This window comes from Haliaeetus leucocephalus, unplaced genomic scaffold (genome assembly GCF_000737465.1).
Source record: "Haliaeetus leucocephalus isolate CR32 unplaced genomic scaffold, Haliaeetus_leucocephalus-4.0 Scaffold339, whole genome shotgun sequence".
Taxonomy (NCBI): Eukaryota; Metazoa; Chordata; class Aves; order Accipitriformes; family Accipitridae; genus Haliaeetus; species Haliaeetus leucocephalus.
In genome coordinates, this window is record NW_010972775.1 from 268137 (window position 1) to 283763 (window position 15627).

The 15627-nt window shown below is 52.8% G+C and overlaps 2 protein-coding genes across 2 annotated transcripts; one reads left to right on the plus strand and one right to left on the minus strand.

The window, feature by feature from the left end:
• The first annotated feature begins 493 nt into the window (after positions 1–493).
• DUOXA1 (dual oxidase maturation factor 1) lies at positions 494–5223 on the plus strand. The gene is made up of 6 exons (XM_010571532.1): positions 494–640; positions 1532–1589; positions 2181–2315; positions 2468–2681; positions 3957–4168; positions 5009–5223. The coding sequence occupies exons 1-6, from the start codon at positions 494–496 to the stop codon at positions 5221–5223; spliced, it is 981 nt and encodes a 326-aa protein (XP_010569834.1).
• A 2397-nt stretch (positions 5224–7620) lies between these two features.
• DUOXA2 (dual oxidase maturation factor 2) lies at positions 7621–13022 on the minus strand. Its single transcript, XM_010572224.1, has 6 exons — positions 12876–13022; positions 12678–12735; positions 10013–10147; positions 9609–9822; positions 8276–8490; positions 7621–7820 (listed from the first exon to the last, which is right to left on the minus strand). Exons 1-6 carry the CDS (start codon positions 13020–13022, stop codon positions 7621–7623), a joined length of 969 nt encoding a protein of 322 aa, XP_010570526.1.
• Positions 13023–15627: the final 2605 nt, after the last annotated feature.

Genomic DNA, 15627 nt, shown 5'->3' on the forward strand with positions numbered 1-15627 from the left:
CCTGGGACAAAGGGTTGGCAGGTGGTGGTTAGCACCCTGCTGCCAGGGATGGGCAGTTTCCATGTCCCCTCTGGGTTACTCCTGTTTCCTTGGATAGCGAGGAGTTACCTCCGTCTGGGGCTCAGTGAGGAGCATCCCGACGGGGCGCAGCCTGCATTTGTGCGGTGATTCACCAAGCACCCCAAGCTCAAGAACTGCAAGCGGGAGCATTGCAGCAGATGGCCCGGAGACTCCAAATCTGCTTTGCTCTGGGATGTACCCTGGGGAGATGAAGGGCCTCTGTGGGAGATGCTTGAGTATACACCTGTATGTGGGACTGCAATGTGCACGGGCACTGGAGACACACGCACAGCTATGCCCAGGATAAGCAGCGCTCTGGCAAGTGGGCAGGAGATGACCCTGCGGAGAAGGCTGGGTGGGGTGGAAGTGTGGAGTTGATTTTTCTCCCTGATGTCTCTCTGGGTGCTGATTTCCAGCCACCCAGAGCAGCAGGATGACGCTGTGGAACGGCTCCTTCCCCTTCTACCCCGGCACCAATGCGTGCTTCCCCTTCGACACTACCCGGGCCATCATCATCTCTGTCTTCCTCTCCATGTTGGCCACTTTTATCATCATCCTGCCAGGGATCCGAGGCAGGGGGGTAAGTGGCGCTCAGCCCGCTGGTCCCTGCCCTGTGTATCCCACATGCCTCCCCCTTCCCAGCCTTGAAAACAGACTTGGGGAGCAAACATGCCTACAGGTTCATGGCCAGGGGTCTGGGATCCCTAGCAAGCCGTGGGGGTGATCTCCAGCCCAACCCAACATGTACCCCCATGCTGGAGACATCAAACTCCACCATCCCAAATTTATGAGGCACCCAGATCTGAGCTTGGCTGGATTTCGCTGTGAGCAAGCCCGAGTGATTTCACAGGAGTGGAAAAACAGGGCGTGGCTCAAAGACCTTGCTCCACCTTCCCTGAAACCCCTGCAAAGGAAGGAGATGCGCACCATGCATGCCCCAGCACTGCTTGCAGGGCAGTGGCCAACAGACCCCACTGCGAGCCCACTGCTCATATGCCGCATGCCTGTCGCGTGCTTGGCTTTGCAGCGGGGCTGGCCAAGAGGCATCTCCCCACCAAGGGACACACTGTGAACCCCCAGCTGCTGCTTTTGTCTCCAGCTGTGGCCAGCTGCCAACACATCCAAACACGTGAGGTTTGGATAAGCGTGGAAATCCCAGCTCAGAACTATTAAAGGGAGTGTCTCCATCCTCCTTCCCAGAAAGTGGATGGCACAGCTTTCCCAAATGGACTGTTTTGACCTTCTTGCTCTGCCTGGATCTCCCTGCTGCTTCCCCCACCCCATGGCAGGGATGCCCCAGCCACGTGTAACCCCTGTGCCACCCACTTGCAGAACCTGTGGGGTGACTCCCCAGGGGAGGAACGGGCCCATTTCTCACTGGCTGGCATTTCTAAATGACATGCTTGGTGCTGAGGTCCCCATGGCAAAATCTGACTGAGACCTGTCCTCCACCTCTGCTCACCCCTCGCAGCGACTCTTCTGGTTCCTGCGGGTGGTGATGGCCCTCTTCGTGGGAGCGGTGGTCCTCAGTGAGTACTGGGGTCCTGAGGGGGAAGCTCAAGGATGCCCAAGACACAGGGGATGAAGAAGCAAGGTGAGGGAGGGTGAACAGAGCAGCCAAATGCCAAGTCCAGCCTGCAGGATGAGTTTATGGGGAAGACCAACCCCCATCTGTGTCTGGGACCTGGCTCCAGCAAGTGGTGGGAGGTGCAAGCAGCCATCTGTCTTGTCTCCGAAGGCTGGTGGTCATATGCACAGACCACCTCCAGGGCAGTCACCGAAAGCCCACCGCCAACTGCCAGGAGACCCAAACAAATTGGCAGGTGTTTAGATGAGGATCAGTGCCTGGACAGTGCCCACACATCAGCCCCATTGCCTCTAGGGCTAGGGACTGCACTGGGTCTGGAGAGAAACCAACTCAGGTGGGGCTCTCAGGGTCACAGGTCAGGGTTGATGTTGGGGAAGGATGTACAAAGCTTCTGCTCCTTGGGGCTCACAACTCAGGCCTTGCCCTTGGGATGGGGTAGGTGATGCTCAGGTCATGGTGACCATAATGGCAGGTGCTTCCAACACTAGATGTCTCGCCACCAGGCCATGACTAACCTTTGAAGTCTTCACAGCCATACAGTTCACCAGGGACTGGGAGACCGGCTGGGTGAGAGCCAATACCTCCTACAAGTCCTTCAGCCGTGCCCTGGTGAATGTGGAAATTGGGCTGCACATTGGCCTGGCAGGGGTGAACGTCACACTAGTGGGTGAGTGCTTATCACAGCAGGAGGGGATTGGTTGCAAGTCTGTTAGCTGTGCACCTGGGTACTGGGGCTGTGTGAGCTGGAGCCCCTACACCAGGAAGTCTTGGAGCTGCCTCCAAGGCTGAGAAAGGTCCTTAGTCTTCATCATCTGGCAGGAAAGCCGGTGAATCAGGTCAACGAGACCATCAACTACAATGAGCACTTTGCCTGGAGCTTCGATGCAGACTATGACCACAGCTATAGTGAAGGCCTGGAGAAGGGGCTGCCCAGCCCCATCCTCTATGTGGCAGAGAAGTTCACCATGCAAAGCCCCTGCGGCGTGCACAGGCAGTACCGCATCTCCAGCCACTACGCATCCCTCACCCTGTGGTAAGTTAGAGCAAGAGGTCAGCCCTATCTTTGCTCAGTGGGGAGGTGGAAAGAACCAGGTAGAGCAGAGGGAGCTTGATGGAGCTACTCTCTTCCCTGTAAGGCTATGCCAAAGCCTTGGCTGGTCTCTGGCACCCACCCTTCCGCAGAACCAGGGATGTTCATGCTTCCTGGCCTGCCCATCTCTCCAGAGTGCTCTTCTGTGTCCTCTGCCCTGATGTGCAAAATTGCAGTTGGAGAAAAATTATTCTTCATTTAAATGAAAGCAGATGCAACTATGTGGGGCTTATGGTGCAAGGTCCTCTCCCAAGCAAGATGTGGAGCCCTGATAAGACCAACTGTGGGGGGTTCCTCTTGCATGCCCAAGAGGGCATGAGACCTACTGGTGGGGAGCAGAAGGAACCATCAAGAGGGTGCTTGGAGGCTGTCTTGTGGTGTAAAGCTGAGAGCGCTTGAGTGTGTTGTGACCCTGGAGTCTCAGAGCATCCCCATGTGTCTCAGAGGCTATGGGAAAGGCACTGCAGGGAAGAGTGAGTCTTGCAATTCCCCCTATGGATGTAGGCTCCAGGTCCCTGCCCACATCTCCTTTTTTATTTTCAGGAAAATTAACTAGCCCTGTCCAAACTTTCCTGCTATTGAGACAGAGTATTTCAAGGCAGGGATGTTGGTGTAAACTTATTTTTCATTATTACTCTTGGAATCAGGACAATCTGTTAGGCTCCCCTCCCCAGCCAGCTAAACCCAAACTCCTTGCATAGGGCAGGGCTGGCAGCTGGGTTCACTCCAGGTGCTGAATCAGATGTGGGCACGGCTTGTGCAGTTCTCCAAACAAAGGTCTCCCTTGTTGCCATTCTCCCTTTGAAAAGGCGGGAACTGCCTGGGGGCAGCCAGTTGTGGAGGACCACAAGAGTCAGAGTTAATTTGGAGGAACCTCCAGAGGTTTCTACTCCAGTCCCCTGCCCAGAACAGGGCTGATGTCAAAGCCATATTAAGGTGCTTGGGGCTTTGTGAAATTCAACACAATGTCCCCAGGTGTGGAGATCCCCCTCCACCACTTGCGGGACCTGTCCCACAGCTCCACCATTCATGCAGTTACAGAATCGTTCGGGCTGGAAGGGACATCCTTAGATCAGCCTGTCCAGCCCACCTGCTCAAGCAAGGCCAGCTAGAGCAGGTTGCCCAGGGCTGTATCCCTCCACTGGGATGTGGAGAAGAGACCCTGAGAACAGGTTCCAAGCATGACACTTTCTGCTCAGTTTTGTGGTCCTTCCGCAGGATGGCCTTTTGCACATGGCTCATTTCCATCCTATTGTTCTCCATGCCCATCCTGCTCTACGGTGGCTACATGCTCCTGCTCACTGCCACGCTGATGCTCTTCTCACTGCTCTTCTTCACTGCGAGAAGTGCTCCAAAGTGTCCCATCCAGTTTGGCCCAGCTTCCCTGAAAACAGACTATGGTGGATCCTTTTGGCTGACATTAGTGACAGGTGAGTGTTCACCTTGCTCCTGGGGCTTTTGTTCTCTATCCCTGCAGTGATGATGCTCAGTGATACCCCAACAGCACCTCATCCCTTCTGTCTCCATGGCTGGTCACAGAAAATGATTTTTTTTTTTAAATGACATACAAGAATTCAGGATAGCATCGTTGAGACTGGGGGGAAAATTGCTGAGCAGCCAGGAGATCTGAATGGCCAAAGTTATCTGTGTGGAGGCGTGCCCAGAGGAGTGCCATGAAAGTCAAGAACTGCAGACTCAGGGAAAGACCTGGCCTGGAAGGACCCTCAGGGTTGTCCCTTCCAGACCTTGCCCAGAGCAGGGCTAACCTCAAAGCCACATCAGCCTTCTTCAGTCTAGTGGTGGATATGCCCATGGCTAGACATCCCCTGTGCCTTTCAGGACCTGCCCCACAGCCTTCCCACTCAGGGGTAGCAATTATTTCCTTTTATCAAACTGGAATTTCCCGTGTTACAACTGTGCACCTCCAAGAAGAGATTGGTTATTTTTCAGTAGCAGAAGATGGCAATTAGGTCCTCCTGTAGACTCCTCTTTTTCAGGCTAAACAATCCCAGTTCCTCCAGCCTTTCACCATACATGGGGGGCTCCAGACCCAACTCTCTTGGCCATCTGCCCCAGTTGATTGACTTCTCTTTTGTACTGGTGAGCCCAAACTGATGGCAGAGTCCAGTTGTGGAGAGGGCAATAACACCTGTTGACCTACTGGCTGATGCCATGAGCCGTTGGCCTCCAACCCCAGATCCAGGTCTGGATGGGTCTGGGACACGGCGGGCAGGAGCTGCTAACGTGTCTCCCTGTGCTGTGCATTGCAGGGCTGCTGTGTCTGCTGCTGGGGCTGGGCATCATCATCCTGAACTCCGTGCAGCCAGAGAAGCTGAAGCTTGTCTTTAACCTGGACGAGGGAAAGGGAGAAGAAGAGGAGCGGTGGGACACGTCCTCCCTGCCAGCTGAGCCCAGCTCCTCTGCGCAGGATGTGCTGATGGTTCCCCTGGGTGAGCTTTGTGAGGTGACAGCCACCCAGCTGTAAGGCACTGGGGGGGACGCAGGGCAAAGCCCAAGGAGACCCCTCCTGAATTCATGCTCCGGTCCAACCCCACCAGGAGCCCAGGCGGTAAGAGAAATGACAAGACCTGGTTGACAAGAATATCCAAGTCTGGAAAGGTGTCTCAAATATGACAGTTTGCCCTCATTTTTTTTTGCTGTTGTTTTACTCACGAGCAGCTGGAAGAGCTTTTCGGGTGAGCAGAACCCATGACCCATCCCTGGCTGTCAGTTACAGGCACTGGGCTACTGCCCTTCCCTGTAGCCCATCCCCAGCAAACCCTAAGAGTCCTCCCCAAGATACAGAGACTAAACCATAACAAACTGGACAGGAACCAAATAACTGCAGGCACATGTATATGAACCAAAGGAGAAGTAGAGCCCCTGCAACAGCACCCCTACCCTCAAGGCCCTGAGAAGTCCCCTCTGCCCAGGGATGCTCTTCCCATCAGCGGTCAGGAAGAGTGAGACACCCCACAGCTCAAGTTCAATGTAAGTCTGAGAGAAGTGCTGGGCTGTACATTGGGCTGGAAACAGCACAATCGGGGAGTTGGTTGGCTCCTGCTTCTTACAGTGCTTCTAAAGACCCCAAACCACAGCCACTAGCCTGTGAGCAGCCTATGAGTTATTGGCGCTCTCGCAGCCCTCTGAAAGGAAGACAAAATGTTTCAGTGGGAAGGAAGGAAAGGAGGAGATGGGAATGGAGGTGCTACAAACAGATCAAATTTTGTTTATTTGGGTTCATGCCCCTGTATGTCTGATGCAACAGGCCAAAGCTTTTCTCCTGGTGAGGATGCTATTGGGGGGAAATCATGCCTAAAAGCAGGAGATGAGGCTGGAGAGTGCCAGATGCAGTGGCAGGAAGGGTGGGAAACCCCCCAGCCTCCTGTGCTTTCAGGGCATGGTGTCTGTCCCACACCAGCCCAAATAACCTGTGGTTGGTTGTAGCATCTTCCCACGATGTCTCCGGACCTGACACATCTGGATACAAGAAAGAGTCAAGAAAGGATCCTCCTTTTCCTGAAGAAATTTTGTTGGTTTAATCTTATGGCTTTTTTCCTGCTGCTTGGCTAGTTAAAGTCCTTTTGAGGCTCTCCTACACCCCTACAGCATGTTGTTCCCCACGACAAGTGTTTCTCAATGGCTACCATGACACGTGCCAGTGAGCCTTGTCCTTTCTTGGGGCACCTTTGCCAGGGCAGCTTCCCCCATGGGAATGATGCTGCTGCTAGGGGCTTGCAAGCATTCACCTGCAGATATGCCCCACAGCCCCCTCTTAAGAAACCAGCCCTCAAAAATGCCCGAAGTGTTTCAAAGGAGTGGGTTTTTAATAAAATTTTATTGAAAATAATTCTTGCACATAACAAATCACCTTAGTGCAACACAAATATCATGCAAAAGAAATAACTAACTTAACAGTGAGGGTTTTTTCTCAGAAAGAAAAGAGCCAAAGGACTGAAATTATGTCCTTTGCAATTAATTGGACTGCAGCTGTCCAGATCTCCATATTCAGATATGGCGATCTCCTTGTGCCAGCCTGTGGAGGCCATCAGGCCAGTGGGTTTGGCGCCAGAGCCCATCTTCTGTTTGTAACAACGTAACCTGATGTAATTCATTTCTCACCTTGGCTGGGTTTGACTCCTGCCCTCAGGCTTGCGTTTTGTGGGGAGCCCAGCCAGCCCAACTGTGCTCCAGCTGGATGGGGGTAACTTCATTCTTCCCTCTCCTTTCTTTCTTTCTTGTGGCATCTTTTTGGCCCATGCGAGGCTACAAGTCTCATCACAACATCCTCCCTGCCAAACACATCATACATTTACTCAGTCTTTATTTCTGGAGCAGCTTTTTTACTCTAGCTTGTGCGGCATCCAGCCTGACGGAGTCTGGGTCTGTGCCTGGCTTTCCTAGGTACATCTAAACGTCTACAGTAAATGTCAGTGCTTGGGAAAGAAATGAGCAGGTTTAATCACTGGCTTTTGGAGTCGTGGGTGTTCCCTGTGAGAAATCTCACCAGTAATCTCAGTTTCTGGTGTGGGAACTGGCCATCGGAAACTCACTGCACCAAGCTGTGCCAGAGCATGGAGCAGGAAGGGCATTTCTCCTGGGACAGAGATCCCCAGGTGAGTGTGCAGCTCAAGTTGCTGGAGCTGTAAGGGGCTCCAATTGCAGCTTACTGGCTCTCTGCAAAGCCTGCCCTTTTCCAGAGGGCATGGTCAGGGATATACAGTCTGCAAAGTTACTTCTCAGCAAGAACCGATCCCAACGTGGACTCATGCACTCTTCAAAGGCAGTTCGATAGGGAAGTCGGTCTCTGGGGACATCAAGAAATGTTTGTGCCCTGCCCTTTCGGGCCCACCTTCAGGGAAAGAGTGGGAAAAACTTTATTCTAGATGCTGTTGGGGTTGAGTTTGGAGGGCTGAGAAGAAGACAGTCCTTTGCTCACGAAATGAGGGTTGATGAACACTTCAGTCATGTCCTGGTACTCCTCTACATTGTCCTCATGGAGATCAAAGAAAATTTTCAGTAGGTCCAGGTTGAAGTAGTGCAGTGTGACAACAGTGATCCCAGACACAAAACAGAGCAAGCCTGGAAGACAATGTGCTCTCTGAGAGTGTTCCTGTAAACACCAGCAAACTTCCCACCCCACAACCCTCCTCTGCTGGCCCCCTGCCAGGGGACAATGCCTTCTCTTGTGGAAGATGGCCTTCTACTGTATGAAGTGGCTTCAGCTGCTGTGCTGAGCATCTTAAAACCCAGGCATGGGTCTTAAAACCCAGGCAAGAGATCCTCATCTCCTTGTATTACTGCACCTCAGGGACTAAAAATCCCTCCACCATCCCTTGAGATGGGGATAGTGTTCCCCCTTCTGCCAGCCCTCTCTACATCTCTGCCAGGATCGGCTTTGCCAAGGCACAGGCTGGGGCTCTGGTGGGCTGCACTCCCCGAGCTCTCTCACCTCCATTTCTAGGGGCAAAGCACTAGGACTCTTGCACACCTAGAAGGACAAGGTGGTGTGCCCTCATGTAGCTTCGTGTCCTTACCAATCGCTAGTGTGAGCCAGAAAGATCCCCCATAGCCTATGTGTAGGGTTGCGGTCCCAAACCGGATCAGGCACATGGGGGAGTTCCTCACAGTGGAGAATGAGAGCAACGAAAAGATCATGAAGGCCCCTGTGACCAGGAGCATGTACCCTCCATAGACTAGGACAGGCATGGAGAAGAGCATGTTGGAGATGAGCCAAGTGCAAAAGGCCACCCTGGAGACAAGAGAAGACCAATGGATGAGTTGTGCAAGTGCCACAGACTAGGATTCTCAATGTGAGGATTTCCATGTGGGAGGAAGAATCTGGGCTCTAGGTTGCATTGTGTGAGGCCAAGCAGCTCTGTGGGCAGGCTGGAGTGATCCCTAGCCTCCCAGGCTAAGCAAGCAGATGTGCAACACTCACACTGCTACATCCAGAAGGCAGAAGCCCAGATTTCCTCTTCCCATTGCTCAGCCCACAGACCGTACCAGCCTCAAGGGCGCTATGGCAGCCCACTCAGTGTATCTAGAACATCTCAGCTCCTTGCCCTTCAACCTGCAAGGCAGTGCAGACCCCAGAGAGCAGCACACAGGACTGGGATAATTGCAGGAGCAGGCATAAGTCATTTTCAGGAGCTCTGGACCTGGCTGAGGAGCTGGGTGACAGGGGAAGCCTTCAGCTATGGGCCAGAGGCTCTTGTTCCATGGCATTGCCAGGCCCCTTTCCCAGCTTCCGTGTCCTTGCTGTCAAACCCAGAGCAGGGGGAACAGCACTGCAATGGCCCTTGCCCTCCACAATCCATGGTGGAGGGGACCATCTCCTGACAGCTGTGGACCAGCTCTCCCTCAGCCTAAGTGAGTGACAAGATATTGCTGTGCAGCAGCTCCTGCTAAAGAGTCGAGATCGACCCCACAATGGCAGCATCATCAGCTTTTCCTCATCTGGTCCCAATCCCAGACATTAAATACCCTCACAGATGTGGATGGGAGAGTTCTGCACATGCCCATGGGTCTCTCTGGGCCACCAAGGACAGCAGCTCCAATTCCCTCCATGGGGATGGACCCCTGCCATCATCACCACATCATGGCAAGGATCTTTACCCATTCCTCTCTCTGTGCCCAGCCCTGGTGGAGCTGACTAGCAGAGAGAACCCGGACCTCCCATCTGCTCAGCCCAAGGTGCCTACAGGGCCACCAGTTTGACCCCAGACCTTGCAGAGGTCCCTCCATGCACACGGCTTTCCTCCTGGCAGCATGCAATCAGCATCCATCTCAGAGGCCTAGGGACAAGGTAGCAGAGCCCTTCCCACATCCTTGCATCTCTTCTCCCCACACCAGGAGTGAAAGGCTCACCAGAGAGTGGCTGATGCGTAGTGGCCGGAGATGCGGTACTGCCTGTGCACGCCGCAGGGGCTTTGCATGGTGAACTTCTCTGCCACATAGAGGATGGGGCTGGGCAGCCCCTTCTCCAGGCCTTCACTATAGCTGTGGTCATAGTCTGCATCGAAGCTCCAGGCAAAGTGCTCATTGTAGTTGATGGTCTCGTTGACCTGATTCACTGGGTTTCCTGCCAGAGGGAGAAGACTGAGGTCCTGCTGTGTCCCAGCAGCCTGGGCACTGCCAGCCAGGAGCAGGGGCACCCCAGTGACAGCAGGGTCCCAGGAGCCTCCACGCAGACCAAGGCCACCCACAGATCACTTGGAGACCTCCTGGGGCCATGGCCGCTCCAGAGCTGCAGACGGGGAAATCAGACTCACCCATGAGCGTGATGTTCACCCCTGCCAGGCCGACATGCAGCCCAATGTCCGCGTTCACCAGGGCACGGCTGAAGGACTTGTAGGAGGTGTTTGCCTTCACCCAGCCAGTCTCCCAGTCCCCCGTGAACTGGACAGCTGCCAGGAAAAGTAAAGCTAGGGTTAAAGAGAGGCTGGTCTCAGGCTTTGCTGTGCTTAAGGGGAGGATCACGGGCAAGCACGAATGGTGGCGTTCCCACCATGGCACTGCAAGGGAGTGTAAGGAGGGCAGGAGAGCTGACTCAGCCACCAGGACGTGCCTCAACCAGCTCCCACGCCCTGGCAGAGCTCATGTCCTCCCCTCGTTGAGCATCCACTCCCTCAATCCAGGAGAAGGGGAGCTCAGATCCCCAGGGACAAACCCCATGACCTGATTCCTCCTTGGACATCCTCTCCAGGACTTCCCTGCAAGCTTCCCACCACAGCAAGCACCGCAGCCCCCAGGGACAGACCTTGGAAATGAGCCCGCTCCTCAGCCTTGGGAACAGGGGTGAGTTTCATTCCAAATATTAAGGTCCCTAGATTGTACTGTTACTGAATAGTGAAGATCACTGTCAAACGGAGGCAGTGGAGAGGGGTGGCAAGCTCTGACAGTCATTTCAGCTGGGGGAAAAAGAAAAATTCGAAGCATTTCCAGTATAATTTTTTTTGGAACAAAGTATCCTTTTCTGAAACACTTTCACTTTGTGGTGGGCTTAATTTTCCTGCACTGAAATGAGCTGGAAGTGAAGGTGATGACTTAATCTCAGGCTGAACAAGAAAACATGCCCGAAAATAAGTTCAGCTGCTGAATCAACTTGTGAGGGCACTGATCCAGTAGCAGCTCTGCAGGAACATTTTCTAGCTGCAGGGTCGAGTGTGCCCTGCCGCCGCCAGACAGAAACCCTGAAGCTGGCTTTAAAACAATTAATTCCTCCTGTGTGCTCAAGCAGCGCCCGGCTGCATCCTTGTAACAAGAGCAGCACTGGATGGCCCTCCAGGGTTGAGCTGGTTAAGGCTGTGGAGCAAGTCCTGACCTCCACCTCTCTGCCATGTCCAGCCTGGCACCAAGTTCCCGGGCAGCTCTGGTGGCATCTCCCAGCACCTGGACATCCCCAGGTGGAGGGTGACCACCACATGCCAGACTGGCCCATGTGTCAGCCAGCAGAGTTCCGCAGCTGGTCACAGCCTGGTTATCTACTTCTATTGCCTGGTTGAATCGGCGGCTGAGTCATTTAGGTTGTGCTTCATCATCCCTCTCCAAGCAGTCTTGTAATCAGCCCAGTCTTTCACATCAGAATTTCTTTGATTTAGGGTCAGGGCTGGTTGCTCTCCCCACCTAGCATCTTCTATCCCCTCTATCCCCCTCTTTTGCTTACACATCCTGTCACCCTGTCTGAGTTGGAAATCCTACAGCCTGGTTTCCACCACCATCCCATTTATTACAGAAGATTTCCTGGTTTCTACTAAATCAAATCCTCTCCTTCATCTCCTCCTGCCTTGCTCCTTGGAAGGTCTTTACCCCCCCCACCCCAACCTCTGCCCTGCCTGTGTTTTATTTCAACCTGCTTTCTCCACAAAACTACAAGGGTCCTCTCATCCTCCAAACATGCCTGGCCGCAGTCCATGCTGCTCAGCCATGCTCCCTCAGGAGCAGGCAGCTCAGGAGGGCTTGCACGATGTGGGACAATAATGGAAGGTCGGTGAGGAGGATTATAAACACACTGGAGTGACTTGCAGCTGCGATGTAGAAAAACACATATATGATACTAACTGTTGTTTAGCCTTGTGTGTTGGACAAGTAGAACATCTGTGTTTAGATAACATAGGCCTGTAAGAGACTTAGAGGCACTCTGTTGAACATGCATGAGATTCCTGCCCTGCTGTGGGAAAGAACAAAGCACAGTGGCAAACTGCGCCTCCATGAATCATAGAATGGTTTGGGTTGGAAGGGACCTTAAAGATCATCTAGTTCCCACGCCTCTGCCATGGACAGGGACACCTTCCACTAGACCAGGTTGCTCAAAGCCCCATCCAACCTGGCCTTGAACACTGCCAGGGATGGGGCATCAACAACCTCTCTGGGCAACCTGTTCCAGTGCCTCACCGCCTGGATCCCTGAAATACAGGCAAAACCAGCAGGTTTGGTCATCCTCTAGCAAGGACTGAACTCCACGGTGCCTGTGTCGCCACTTGCGTGCCTCTGCCTGGGTGCTGCTTTGGGGATCCCCCGGGTTGTGAGGTAACAAAAATAAATTTACTCTTCACATTTCATCCGTGGTTTTGTGGTTGTTCCTGCATCCTGCCTGTATTGGCTCACATACACAATTGGAGGAACATGGGGCTGTGCATCCCACCAGAGCTGGGGTTGTTCGAACTCTGTGGTGCCATTACAGCCAGCAAATCTCCCTCTTGATACAGAAGTGACCACTGGCACCTTCAGGTGCTCTCAGCCACCGGTGCCAAGGATGGGGAAGGCCTTTTGGGAAGCTGTCTGACTGCTTTGCAGAGCAGGGGTAGGATAGACCCTGCAACCAGCCTTGGCCAGGCCATGGCTGTGACCACCAGCTCGCATTTCCTGGATGCAGAACCTGCCCCAGGGTTTAATCCTGCCCCCAGACCCACCCTCAAAGGGCTGTGCAGCACTTACCAACAATCACCACTCCCATGACGAGGCTGAGTAGAACCCGGACAGTCCAGTACAGCCTCTGCAGGGAGAGAGGTGGGACATCAGGCAGGAAAGAACAGCCCCTGCTGTCCTCCTGCCTCACCCCGAACCAGCCAGGAGTGTCCCAGCATCTAAAACGTGGGGAGCAGATGCTTATCCCCAGGGAGAGGGGTCACGCACCGCCCGTCCGCGGATGCCAGGGATGATGAGCAGGAAGCTGCAAGCAAAAGTTAGGAAGACCACAATCACTATGATGGTGCTGACATCGAACACGAAGGCCTTCCTCTGCTGCGGGTAGAAGGGGTAGACACCATCAAAGAGAGTCATCCTGCACCTCCAGAAGCCTGTGGGAGAGAGGGGGGTGACAGCAGGCACCCTGCACTGCCTCAAGCCTGTGGTGGCCAGCCCCAGCTCAGCTCTGGAACAACCAGCTGCAGGAGGTCCACCTCAAAACTCCCCAGAAGGACAAGGAAATGTGACACTGTAAGGAAACAGGCAGGGTGAAATACTCCCCAACAGAGAAACATCCCACCCAAAAGCTCTCAGTGGAGTAGAGGAGGTGCCTGAGGCAGGGCTCCACCAGCCTGGAGGGATTGTGGCAGCCTGGGGAACCATGAGCCACTGTCCTGCTGCAGCATGAGGAGCAGCCCAAGCGCAGAAACCTGCTGAGCAGCTCCTCCCCAGACAGAGCCGGGTCTTTTCCTCCAGCAGATGCAGCCAGGGCTTTCTGCTTTGTGGCACACCCTTAGAGGAAGTCCACGAGCCGGCAACCACCGGCAGATGCAGCCTTCTTCCAAAATGACGAGGAACTACTGAGAACATTGATTTCACAGTAGCAAAATTATCTCCAGTCAGGGGCCACCATTGCCAAGGGGAACCAAGCCCACCACCCCCTTTTCCACCCCCTCTCCTCAAAGAAGCTTTTCCCCAGGAGCTGCAAAGTACAACCTGGGGAGGGAGGACTGTTCCTGTGCTTGGTCCAGAGGGGCCAGAAGCAAGACCTAGAGCTGGCACGTGTGTCCAAGGAGCACACGAACATCAGAAGCACATCTCAAGGTGAAAGGCAATTGAGTTACATGAGACAACGAAGTGTGTAATTACCATAGATGGCTTTGAACTCCCACCGACACTTCAGTTCTAGCAATTACAGAGCTTCCCCTGTTCCTAGGTTAGATCTTTGCTACCAAAACTGATTACATGCTTAGTCCTTTTATTTTGCTTATTTAATAGCATCTCTGCATGTAACTACCCCAGGAAGTCTTCAAAAGTCAGGGAACGCTAGAGCTAATATGACTCATGACCAAATACAATTTCATTCTGTCCCTGCATGGAGGAGTTGATTTTATTCTCATTTTCTGAAAACAGTATTAATCGTATTTTTTAGGTAAGATCCAACCTAGAGCAATTCAGCCACAAAAAAGTGGGTCCCAAATCCCTAGAAGTGGGTGAGGATTACAATAAGTATCATAAAACAGTTTATCTGGGCAGCTGGTCACTTTTCAATGCATAAAGCAATATTTGGTTTCAGAATAATTCTCTGTCCAGTAACCCAGATCATTACAGCAAACAATTTTAACAGAGACTGGGTTTTTACAGCTGGCTCACAACTGACCTGGACCTGACTTTATCTTGACTCGCTGCTCTGGACTAACAGAGCTATCATGCGCAGTTGCAAATGTTGTTTTGGGCTGTTTGCTGTAACTGTTTTGGCTAGTTCCCTCGAAAGCCAAGCCCAGAGAAGGGCAGCCTTCAGGTGCCATTCCTGCTATGATTACCTGGCAAGCAGAAGCTGTAATTGATTCCCAATGCTACAATGTCAGACTGAAGGCCAGCTGTGGGGTCCCCAGCCCAGCAAATGTGCCCACAAAACAATCTGAGTGGCTGAAAGAGAAGAAATAAATTAACAGTTGAGCCTAAGACAACTTAAATCTTGATCACTTGAACTCCACTGGTTTCATTATATCTTTGCCCAAATTTCATGAGAGATGCAAAGAGGGAAGGAATGATTTCCAAGATTCACCGAAATGCAACACTTCACAGCTTAAAACAGATCAACAAATACATGACAACTGAAAACCCAGAACGTAACATGGAAAATGTTGCCTCATTAAATCTAAATTTAACTTTCAAACAATATAAAGGGATGTTTGCATTTCCTCTACACTTTGCAACTTCTGGGAATAGTTTTATAGAGAATTTCCAGAGAAACAACTCTTTCTGTTGCTGTCTGCTCAATCTTTCTCACTTGATTACCCTGCACAGAAGACCAACTCCTTGGCATTTTTGCAACTTTGAAGTGGAAAACTGGTGCCTGCAGCTCAGGGCAGGAGAAACTGAAGTTGTTGCAGCTTGAAAAGCATCCTCCATGCAGAAGCATGGCTGTGGCCCTAAAGCCCCTGTGGTTAAAAGACTAGGGACATCTTCAAGGAAGGATCAGTAATTTAGCAGAAATCAACAACTTCTCTTTTGTTTAAAATATTCTGGACCAGCAGGGGAGAAAGGCAAAGGAGGCAGAAAGTTTGCCCAAACCCCAGCAGTTTCCTCTGTACAGAAACCTCATTTTCCTGCCCCAGAATGAATCAAGCTGGAAAGGACATTTCAGAAGTGCCCAGCCAAAATCTCCTCACAGCAGAGGCAACAGCAGTCTTAGGTGGGGTTGCTGAGGGAAATCTTTTCCCCTGGAAAATGAACGCACAGAGCTGCAATTCAGGGATGGTGGGGACTCACTGCATTTTCCTGCCCCTGTAAGACGGTCAAATGAGCATAGGAAAAAACGCCGGTTTAACTCAAGATGGGGATGCATCCCCTCCTCCCCACCCTCGCCTAGTCGGGACCTCTCGAGCAGGGTAGGCAGCGTCCGGGGGCTGCTCCGCGGAGCGCGCCAAGGGCCGGGGCAGGAATGGGGCGGCGGGCCATGGGGCAGGGGCGGGCG

Coding starts and splice junctions, on each gene's coding strand:
- DUOXA1 (XM_010571532.1), top strand. CDS start 494: ATGACGCTGTGGAACGGCTCCTTCCCCTTCTACCCCGGCACCAATGCG. Junction 2,682..3,956: donor TACGCATCCCTCACCCTGTG/GTAAGTTAGAGC, acceptor GTCCTTCCGCAG/GATGGCCTTTTGCACATGGC. Junction 4,169..5,008: donor TTGGCTGACATTAGTGACAG/GTGAGTGTTCAC, acceptor TGTGCATTGCAG/GGCTGCTGTGTCTGCTGCTG.
- DUOXA2 (XM_010572224.1), bottom strand. CDS start 13,022: ATGACTCTCTTTGATGGTGTCTACCCCTTCTACCCGCAGCAGAGGAAG. Junction 12,736..12,875: donor CTGGCATCCGCGGACGGGCG/GTGCGTGACCCC, acceptor CTCTCCCTGCAG/AGGCTGTACTGGACTGTCCG. Junction 9,823..10,012: donor GGTGAACATCACGCTCATGG/GTGAGTCTGATT, acceptor TCCCTCTGGCAG/GAAACCCAGTGAATCAGGTC.